Source organism: Salvelinus sp. IW2-2015, unplaced genomic scaffold (assembly GCF_002910315.2).
Source record: "Salvelinus sp. IW2-2015 unplaced genomic scaffold, ASM291031v2 Un_scaffold3442, whole genome shotgun sequence".
In the NCBI taxonomy this organism is placed as follows: Eukaryota; Metazoa; Chordata; class Actinopteri; order Salmoniformes; family Salmonidae; genus Salvelinus; species Salvelinus sp. IW2-2015.
Genome location: NW_019944722.1, coordinates 51805 through 63323, shown reverse-complemented (window position 1 = coordinate 63323; position 11519 = coordinate 51805). Strand labels below are relative to the sequence as shown.

Here is an 11519-nt window from a genome sequence, read left to right as displayed (position 1 = left end):
TGCATGTCACTTATCAAACTGTACTTTCATTGTTTGCTGTATTCAGTTTGATTAGAACAGATTCAGATTTGAGTTGATTCAAAATGATTCTGATAATCAGAATGATTCTAATTAGAATTGATTCAGAGTGAAATTTGATTCAGCAAGGAATATGTGTGGATAATGTTGTAATGTTCTACATTACAGGGGAACCATATTCCCTATGTAGTGCACTACTTTCGATTAGGGTCCATAGGGCTCTGGTCAAAAGTAGTGTCCTACATAGGGAATTTTGTAGCTGCCCTCTAGATAAACGTATTTGTCTGTCTCAACTTCCTGGTTAAATACAGATCAAATACTACATCATAAAACTATGAGAGGAGGAGAGGGGAGGAGGAGAGAGGAGAGGAGGAGAGGGGAGGAGGAGAGAGGAGAGGAGGAGAGAGGAGAGAGGAGAGAGGAGAGAGGGGAGGAGGAGAGAGGAGAGGAGGAGAGAGGAGAGAGGAGAGGAGGAGGGGAGAGATGAGAGGAGGAGAGGAGGGAGGAGAATCTAGCCTGTGGGTGAAAATGTGACCTTAGCATCGTTAGCATGTTAGCTAAAGCATGGAGACCCATGACCAGAGAGGGAGGCTGATGCTGTAGCCCCAGGGGAGGATATCAAAACTGGGCAGGAGCGCAAGGCTAACAGCCAGTCTGAGGGAGACGTGGAGCTCTAGGGGACGAATGTTTCTAGTACTGTATTATTCTAAATCCAATGGTATTGTTATTATAATACGGAGCCTGTAGTCACAAAGCGTCTCAGATTAGGAGGCCTGATCTGAGACCAGGTTCCCTTTATTCCTTTTCATTATTATCTCAAAGACAAAACTCATCCTAGATCAGCACTCCTCCCTGGGTTTTACTTACAGGGATGTTTTACACTCGAGATTCTTATAATAATGATAGTTGTATGTGTCGTGTCTTTGCATATGTTATTATTCTATCGTGCTTAATATGAGAACTACAACTACAACTAGAACTAGAACTAGAACTAGAATCTCCAACCGTATTCTATCGCACAAGATTCTAATAGTTAACTGGTTGATAAGCTGCATCAGGCTAATTACAACTGGTGTTTGGCGAGAGTATCTCTCAATGGAACAGGGTTGGAATTAAAACCTACAGGAAGGTATCTCTCCAGGAACAGGGTTGGAGTTAAAACCTACAGGAGGGTATCTCTCCAGGAACAGGGTTGGAGTTAAAACCCTACAGGAGGTTATCTCTCCAGGAACGGCGTTGGAAGTTAAAACCTACAGGAAGGAGTCTCTCCAGAACAGGGTTGGAGTTAAAAACCGGTCAGGGAAGGGTGATCTCTCCAGGAACAGGGGGTTGGAGTTGAAACCTACGAGGAAGGTTCTGCCAGGCAACATGGTTGAGTTAAACCTCAACAGGAAGGTATCTCTCCAGAACAGGGTTGGATTAAAAACGCTACAGGGAAGGTATCTCTCTCAGGAACAGGGTTGGAGTTAAAAACCTTACAGGAAGGTATCTCTGCCGGAACAGGGTTGCGAGTTAAACCTACAGGTAAGGTATCATGCTCCGCAGGAACTAGGGTTGGAGTTAAAAAGCCTACAGGCAAGGTATCATCTCCAGGAACAAAGGGTGGAGGTTAAAACCTACAGGAACGGTATCTACTCCAGGAACAGGGTTGAGTTAAAACCCTACAGGAGGTATCTCTCCATGGAACAGGGTTGGAGATAAAACCCTACAGGAAGGTATCTCTCCATGGAACAGGGTTGGAAGTTAAAACCTACAGGAAGGTATCTCTCCAGTGGAACAGGGTTGGAGTTAAACCTACAGGAAGGTATCTCTCCATGGAACAGGGTTGGAGATTAAAACGCTACCAAGGAAGGTATCTCTCCAGAACAGGGTTGGAGTTAAAACCTACAGGAAAGGTTATCCTCTCCATGAACAGGGTTGGGAGTTAAAACCTACAGGAAGGTATCTCTCGCAGGAACAGGGTTTGGAGTTAAAACCTATAGGAAGGTATCTCTCCATGGAACAGGTTGGAGTTAAAACCTAAGGAAGGTATCTCTCCAGGAACAGGGTTGGAGTTAAAACCTAACAGGAAGGTATCTCTCCATGGAACATGGTTGGAGATAAACCTACAGGAAGGTATCTTCCAGGGAACAGGGTTGGAGTTAAAACCTACAGGAAGGTATCTCTCCAGGAACAGGGTTGGAGTTAAACCTACAGGAGGTATCTTTCTCCAGGAAACAGGGTTGGAGTTAAAACCTACAGGAAGGTATCTCTCCAGGACAGGGTTGGAGTTAAAACCTACAGGAGGTATCTCTCCAGGAACAGGGTTGGAGTTAAAAGCTACAGGAAGGTATCTCTCCATGGAACAAGGGTTGGAGTTCAAACCTTACAGGAAGGTATCTCCCAGGAACAGGTTGGAGTTAACCCTACAGGAAGGTATCTCTCCATGAACAGGGTTGGAGTTAAAACCTACAGGAAGGTATCTCTCCATGGAACAGGGTTGGAGTTAAACCTACAGGAAGGTATCTCCTCCAGGAACAGGGTTGGAGTAAAAACCGTACTAGGAAGGTATCTCTCCAGGAACAGGTTGGAGTTAAACCCTACGAGGAAGGTACACTCTCCCAAGGAACAGGGTAGAGACGTAAACACCTACAGGAAGGTATCTTCCAGGACAGGGTTGGAGAAAACCTTACAGGAAGTATCTCCTCCATGGAACAGGGTTGGTAGTTAAAACCAATCTACAGGAAGGTATCATCCTCCACTCTACAATCTTTAGAATAAAGGGTTCCAAAAGGTTCCTTTGGCTGTCCCCATAGGAGACCCATTTTTGTTCTAGGTACAACTCTTTTAGTTCCAGGTAGAACCCATTTGGGTTCCATTGTAGAGCCCTGTGTGGAAAGGGTTCTACGTGGAATACAAAAAGGTGTACTACTAGAACCAAAATGGTTTTTTTCAAAAAGGGTTCGCCAATGGGGACAGCTTGATGAGCCTTTTAGGTTGTAGATAGGCACCATTTTTCTCTAGAGTACATAGAATAAGAACAAGACATAGATCAAATTACGACTTAAAATAGTAGCCTCCTACAACAGGCCTAAACAGAATAGACCTTGAAGAGGAGGTAGGACTATACAACCCACCTTTGAGTAGCGGCAGCGGCGTCAGCTCGACCTGGGAGCTCTGGTAGCGGAACTGGGACGAGGAGTGGGAGCGCCTCTGCCGGGCTCTGCGCATCCGACCGCCGGGGAAACCCATCTACCTTCTCCGCTGACGGGACCGAGAACCCGGTGGTCGGGGAGGAAGGGCTGGTCGGGGTAGTTTAGTCGTCTCATCGTTGCCGTGCCGTGTTGCGAGCGGCCCGGTGGTGTGTGCCAAGTGTGTGTGCGTGTTGTGTGTGTGTGTGTGTTGGTGGTGGTGTGTGTGGTGTGTGTGTGTGTGTGTGTGTTGTGTGTGTGTGTGTGTGTGTGTGTGTGTGTGTGTGTGTGTGTGTGTGTGTGTGTGTGTGTGTGGTGTGTGTGTGTATGTGTGTGTGTGTGACCAGATGCACGATGATATGATAGTGAAGGAGAGGTGTAAACAGGATGGAGGCGAAAAACTTTTTTTTATCCCTTATTGAGCCAATACGTCATTTAAAAAAAATCTAAATGGATAATCTGGGAATAGAACATAGGGCGAGGAATTAGATAGAGGAGGGAGGAATGAGGGAGGGATAGAGACGGAGTGCTGCAGTCCAGAGATGGATGGATGGAAGGCTAGAGGACAGGAGGGTAAAATAAATAGGCTGTGTGTGTGTTCTGCTGTTGCTTGAAGTTCAATTCGTTTCGCACCTTGTGACTGCCTGCCTGCTGCCTATACCGTCTCAATACAGCCGAGGGAGGAAAAAAACGTTGCTCCAGTCCTTTTTGAAATAACGAAACATATTTTTTTACACAGACAAAGACAAACGCATTGATCTAACGGAAATGATCCGTGTATCTATTGAGATACAGGAAGAAGCACGTGGATTATTTAGGTTACAACTGTGAGGGTTGCTTTGCCGTATTGGCGTCATCAGCCTGTCATCGGCCTAAATTTGGTATTTATTTATATATTTCTGTCATGGATATAGCCTAGCCTATAGCCTATGGATCCTTACATAAAGCACATCACACCGAGAAAGCAGGACTACCAGAGGTGATTGGAATCATTCCATTCAAGAAAACGTCAACAACATGAATCCATAAAATTAGTCGTTTGATTGGTCCGTCCACATCAATGAATAATAAATCATTAATTGATTAGGTCATAACAGACTCGTATCATAAAATCGTCGATCTGATTCCGCTTCTATAACGCATCACTGTTCCCCGGTTCCGTGAACGGTTCCGTTATTCGGTAACCCGCCTGGCCCTGCCGTTTCAGACCGAACAGGGCTCCGCGCAGGGCGGGGATGGAGATGGGGTGCTCGAACGTGCCGACATGTGCGGTTCTTCAGGTAGGCCGCTGCAACACCGAATCCCTGCTCACCGTTAAAAACACCTCCAAAACCTTCGCAGTGCCGGTTGGTCACAGATGCGTTAGGTATATTCCCGTTTTTTTCTGTCTGCAAGTCGCGTCTCCTCTCTCCTGGATTCGGTAAGGGAAGCGGTCTCTCTCTCTCCCCTCCCTGCTGTATCCTCGTCTCTCTTCTGTCTCCGCTGCACTTAGGTGGTGCAAGGAGAGAGAGACACACTGCGGATGACGCTCTTCTCGCCACAGCGAATTATTTAATTATTTCTGTTATATTTATGTAGACTTACCCCCTGTTTTTACGCCATGGACGGACGGTGGCGCGCTTGTTCTGAGCTAGTCGGCGGATGCGTTATGACACGACGGGCGCACACGCTCTTTCACTCCCCCATCTTTAAAATAAAAAAAAGAGCAGCGTTTATCCTTTTATCCGACCTCCTCTCCGCTCCTTCTGTTCCTCTAGCTAAGATACACCCACTGATTGTTCACCACTGTCTGTCTTTCCTCCTTCTCACCCCCTTTCCTCCCTTCCTTCCCTCCCCTCTGCGCGTGTCTACCGTGTCTCACAGACGAGGTAAACACTTTCCGCTATTGATTTTAGCCTCGCTCACGTTCTCGTGCCTGGTGTCCACACGCGCTTTGTTTGTGACGGAATCATCTGTATCAACCCGATTAGTAGCCGTTACCGTTCATTACCAGTGCTCGGTGTCTCTCCAGTGGTGTGGTAATGTCTCCTCTCTCCCTCTCAGTTGAATTCAATTCAATTCAAACGGCTTTATTGGCATGGGAAACATATGTTAACATTGCCAAAGCAAGTGAAATAGATCATAAACAAAGGGTGAAATAAACAATAAAAAATGAACAGAAAACATTACACTCACAGAAGTTCCAAAAGAATAAAGACATTTCAAAGATCATATTATGTATATATATACAGTGTTGTAACGATGTGCAAATAGTAAAAGTACAAAAGGGAAAATAAATAAACATAAATATAAATATGGGTTGTGTTTCTGCTTCACTGGTTGCCCTTTTCTTGTGGCAGTTTGCACCTCATTCATAGCCGGTCTTCTCTCAATAGCAAGGCTATGCTCACTGAGTTTGTACATAGTCAAAGCTTTCCTTAAGTTTGGGTCGGTCACAGGGGTTAGGTATTCTGCCACAGTGTACTCTCTGTTTAGGGCCAAATAGCATTCTAGTTTGCTCTTTTTGTATTTGTAAGTTCATTCCAATGTATCAAGTAATTATCTTTTTGTTTTCTCATGATTTGGTTGGGTCTAATTGTGCTGTTGTCCTGGGGCTCTGTGGGGTGTGTTTGTGTTTGTGATCAGAGCCACAGGACCAGCTTGCTTAGGGGACTCTTCTCCAGGTTCACCTCTCTGTAGGTGATGGCTTTGTTATGGAAGGTTTGGGAATCACTTCTTTTTAGTTGGTTGTAGAATTTAACAACTCTTTTCTGGATTTTGATCATTAGCAGGTATCGGCCTAATTCTGCTCTGCATGCATTATTTGGTGTTTCACATTGTACACGGGGGATATTTTTGCAGAATTCTGCATGCAGAGTCTCAATTTGGTGTTCGTCCCATTTTGTGAATTCTTGGTTGGTGAGCGGACCTCAGACCTCACAACCATAAAGGGCAATGGGTTCTATAACTGATTCAAGTAATCTTAGCCAGATCCTAATTGGGAAGTTGAATTGTATATTCCTTTTGATGGCATAGAAGGCCCTTCTTGCCTTGTCTCTCAGATCGTTCACAGCTTTGTGGAAGTTACCTGTGACGCTGATGTTTAGGCTGAGGTATGTATAGTTTTTTATGTGCTCTAGGGAAACGGTGTCTAGATGGAATTTGTATTTGTGGTCCTGGCGACTGGACCTTTTCTGGAACACCATTATTTTTGTCTTATTGAGATTTACTGTCAGGGCCCAGGTCTGACAGAATCTGTGCAGAAGATCTAGGTGCTGCTGTAGGCCCTCCTTGGTTGGGGACAGAAGCACCAGATCATTAGCGAACAGTAGAAATTTGACATGGTGGCGAGCTCGCAGATGGCGGTTGTCTCAACCATCGCGGGATGGGTGTGTTCATTTCAGGCGAGTTGTAATCAATATACCAACAATGTATATACACTAGATGACTGTTAGGGGCCGCTGTGTTGAAGTCACCTCATGGTACAAAATGATTTAGAATCTATAATACATTTATTAATGTCTACATTCATTGTTGTCACATTTATTCTATTACAGACACCTTAATTCATACAGTTAAATTATATTATGTGAGATAAACATACAGTTAAATTACATTATGTGAGATAAACATACAACTATATATATATATATATATACATTTGAAGTCGGAAGTTTATATACACCTTAGCCAAATACATTTAAACTCAGTTTTTCACAATTCCTGACAATTAATCTGAGTAAAAATTCCCTGTTTTAGGTCAGTTAGGATCACCACTTTATTTTAAGAATGTGAAATGTCAGAATAATAGCAGAGAGAATTATTTACTTCAGCTTTTATTTCTTTCATCACATTCCCAGTGGGACAGAAGTTTACATACACTCAATTAGTATTTGGTAGCATTGCCTTTAACTTGTTTAACTTGGGTCAAACGTTTCGGGTAGCCTTCCACAAGCTTCCCACATTAAGTTGGGTGAATTTTGGCCCATTCCTCCTGACAGAACTGGTGTAACTGAGTCCGGTTTGTTGGCCTCCTTTCTCGCACACGCTTTTTCAGTTCTGCCCACAAATGTTCTATAGGATTGAGATCAGGGCTTTGTGATGGCCAGTCCAATACCTTGACTTTGTTGTCCTTAAGCCATTTTCCCACAACTTTGGAAGTATGTTTGAGGTCATTGTCCATTTGGAAGACCCATTTGCGAYCAAGCTTTAACTTCCTGACTGATGTCTTGAGATGTTGCTTCAATGTATCCACATAATTTTCTTTCCTCATGATGCCATCTATTTTGTGAAGTGCACCAGTCCCTCCTGCAGCAAAGCACCCCCACAACATGATCCTGCCACCCCGTGCTTCACGGTTGGGATGGTGTTCTTCGGCTTGCAAGCCTCCCCCTTTTTCCTCCAAACATAACGATGGTCATTATGGCCAAACAGTTTTATTTTTGGTATCAGACCAGAGGACATTTCTCCAAAAAGTACGAACTTTGTCCACATGTGCAGTTGCAAACCATAGTCTGGCTTTTTTATGGCGGTTTTGGAACAGTGGCTTCTTCCTTGCTGAGTGGCCTTTCAGGTTATGTCGATATAGGACTCGTTTTACTGTGGATATAGATACTTTTGTACCTGTTCCTCCAGCATCTTCACAAGGTCCTTTGCTGTTGTTCTGGGATTGATTTACACTTTTCGCACCAAACTACGTTCAGCTCTAGGAGACAGAACGCGTCTCCTTCCTGAGCGGTATGACGGCTGTGTGGTCCCATGGTGTTTATACTTGCGTACTATTGTTTGTACAGATGAACGTGGTACCTTCAGGCGTTTGGAAATTGTTCCCAAGGATGAACCAGACTGCCAAGCTTGTAGCGGCATACCCAAGAAGACTCCAGGCTGTAATCGCTGCCAAAGGTGCTTCAACAAAGTACTGAGTAAATGGTCTGAATGCTTATGTAAATGTGATATTTCAGTTTTTTAATTTGTAATAAAAAAAATCATTTCTAAAAACCTCTTTTTGCTTTGTCATTATGGGTTATTGTGTGTAGATTGATGAGTAAAAAATACAATTTAATCCATTTTAGAATAAGGCTGTAACGTAACAAAATGTGGAAAAAGGTCAAGGGGTCTGAATACCTTCTGAAAGCACTGCTATGCCCAAGGTGCATTGAATCTGTTCTGGCTGGTGATGGCTCAACGTCCTATTTAAGACACTTTATGTTGGAGTTTCCCTTATTTTGGCAGTTACCTGTATATCCTATGTTTAAACCTAAATCTGAGGTATTTTGAATAGAGTCGTAGTTTATATCTTATAAGATGTGGTTTTTCAAATACAGTCATATGCTATTCGTTTTATCTATAGCCTGTTCATATATTTGCAGCTTAAAAAAATAAATGGAGAGTCCATTTAAATTATTAATTTTATACACAAATAAATTAACTCAATATGTGTGGTTCTAATGAAGAGTTTTAAAAGCTTATACCAATCAATCAATCAATTATTCCACTCTCAAAGAAGTTCATCACCAACCAATGATCAGGGCCAATAGGCTGTTATGACCAATGAACAGGGCCAATAGGCTGTTATGACCAATGAACAGGGCCAATAGGCTGTTATGACCAATGAACAGGGCAGGCCAATAGTTATGACCAATGAACAGGGCCAATAGGCTGTTATGACCAATGAACAGGGCCAATAGGCTGTTATGACCAATGAACAGGGCCAATAGGCTGGTATGACCAATGAACAGGGCCAATAGGCTGTTATGACCAATGAACAGGGCCGGTTATTCAAAAACACAAACAGTAAATCAACATAACAGCTACAGAATTCCTCACAAGATGTGAACAACCATTACATGTGCTTGGTATATACATGTACCAAACACCAGAGTCCACAAACTTTAAGTGTCTTTCTGTTCTTCTCTACAGAAACCTAAATTAGTCTTTCATAGGGTGCCAGGAATCTTACCCCACGAAAGACACATCATCACAGACGTTGGCTGTAGATCACCTGGTGGTTGTCTGCCGATGGACAGTGGAGATTCAACGTGGAGATTCGTCAGGAAATTGCCAGAAAATCAGTAGTGATGTTCTGTGGTCAGAGGCGATAACCATCGGCTGATTTCAACCAATCGCCAAACAGTGTGATCGGTCCATTAGAACTCGCCCCAGGTGGGTGATGGAAGGTCGCAGAGCCAATCAGGACTGTCCAGGATGTCGGAGAGGGAAAATTCTATTGGGGGTTCAATGGCTGGGGTAGACAAGTTCAGAGGGTACGGGGTCAAAGGGTAGGAGTTGGATGACAGAGTAGGGGCAGGGATAGTTGGAGGGGCAAGATTAGTTATTGGGGTTGTTGGATGGGCAAGATTATTTATTGGGGTAGTTAGAGGGGAAATATTAGCTATTGGGGTAATTAGAGAGCCACAAAGATTGTTTGGGGCAATCAGAGAGGCAATATTAGATATTGGGGAATATAGAGTGGAAAGCAAAGGGTAGGGGTTAGTCACATGGGCAGTTGAAGGAACAGTGACGAGAGTGGAGAGTGGTAAAGAGGCAGGGGCAGGTAAACAAGCCCTCTGCCCTCCAGTTACTGGGGTAAGAAGAGAGCCCGGGGTAGTTTGAGGGGACACAGCGGGTGCCGGGGTAGTTTGAGGGGACACAGCGGGTGCCGGGGTAGTCACAGGGGCAATAGATGACGCGGAGGGGGACGGGTTCTGGCAGCAGGTGGCTTTGGCGGGTCTAGAGGAGGGCCGGAGGGGGCAGAGAGGTTCATGTTGCTCCAGCGTGGCTGTGTAGAGCCGGAACTCTCTTCTCAGACCAGCAATCTCCTTCGCTAGAGCTAAGTTAGCACTTTCCGCGGTCTGTAGCTCCTAGAGAGAGAGAGAGAGAGATATGTTGGTTAGCATTGCTAGCAATACTAATATGCAAACACACACACACACAAACCAACAGTGAGCTACAAAAGTGGCATTTCTTATTATTGTTTAGGCTCTGTACTCCAACACTTTGGATGTTAAATGATACCATGACAACGAGGTTAAAGTGCAGACTGTCATCTTTCATTTGAGGATGTTTTCATCCTTATCGTGTGAACCGTTTAGAAATGAATTCACTTTTTGTACATAGTCCCTCCATTTTAGGGACCAAAAGTATTGAGACAAATGAATGGTAAATAATGAATAATTATGAGTGACAAAGTTAGACACAAATATCATACCTCTCCCCAAAAAATGCTAACCTCCTCTGTTATTGTAATGGTGAGAGGTTAGCATGTGTCTTGGGGGTATGATATAAAATGCTAACCTCCTCTGTTATTGTAATGGTGAGAGGTTAGCATGTNTGTCTTGGGGGTATGATATAAAATGCTAACCCCTCTGTTATTGTAATGGTGAGAGGTTAGCATGTGTCTTGGGGGTATGATATAAAATGCTAACCTCCTCTGTTATTGTAATGGTGAGAGATTAGCATGTGTCTTGGGGGTATGATATTTGTGCGTCTGTAACTTTCTCACTCATAATTATTCACGATTCATTCAGGATTATCAGTAATCATGGTAGCATTCACATTAATGTAGAAGTGTTTAGAAACATATTCTTATTTACAATAAAAGCGACTCTAAAATGACAAATACATTATTTACCATTAATTTCTATTGGGCACAAAATAATCTGAAACACAACCAAAACAAACAGCAAATGTATCCAACAAATTTGTAGAGTCACAAGCTTGATGTAGTCAATACGTGCTATGAATATGGGACCAAATACTGAACTTTTGACTACTTTAATACACAAGTGAATTTGTCTCAACACTTTTGGTCCCCTAAAATGGAGGGACTTTGTACAAAAAGTGCTGTAATTTCTAAACTGTTCACCTGATATGAAAATAACCTAAAATTAAAGCTGACAGTCTGCACTTTAACCTCGTAGTCATTGTATCATTTAAAATCCAAAGTACTGGAGTATAGAGCCAAAACAATAATTAACAAAACAATGGTCACTGTCCCAGTACTTCTGGAGCTCACTCTATTCCACTGGGGGAACATCCTGTTCTTAGACAGAGTAATTGTGGTTTGAAGAGAGAGAGAAAGTGAAAGTTGGTTCTGATTCTAGGACAGAGGTTAGGGATAGCCTGCAGAGTTTCTGAACTAAATGGCCCAATAAAAATTTGTGTGTCTGACTGTCGGTGTTGGGGAAGCTCTTCTGAAAATATAGTTCACCAAGCTACCAAGCTACTTTCACACTGGAAGAAGTAAAGCTACATGTTGGTAGTGTGTAGTTCCAGTAGTTAGCTGCACCGCTACATGGTAAAACAGTAGTGTGTAGTTCCAGTAGTTAGCTGCACCGCTACATGGTAAAACAG

General features: G+C 43.4%; 1 protein-coding gene across 1 annotated transcript in view; it reads right to left on the bottom strand.

The window, feature by feature from the left end:
* Nucleotides 1-8803: 8803 nt before the first annotated feature.
* LOC112075869 (basic leucine zipper transcriptional factor ATF-like 2) overlaps nucleotides 8804-11519 on the bottom strand; it is a 5229-nt gene continuing 2513 nt past the window's right edge. Inside the window, exon 3 of the mRNA XM_024142798.1 lies at nucleotides 8804-10027. Coding sequence (XP_023998566.1) covers nucleotides 9314-10027 — 714 coding nt within the window. The 3' untranslated portion in view covers nucleotides 8804-9313. The remainder of the gene's footprint in view (nucleotides 10028-11519) is intronic.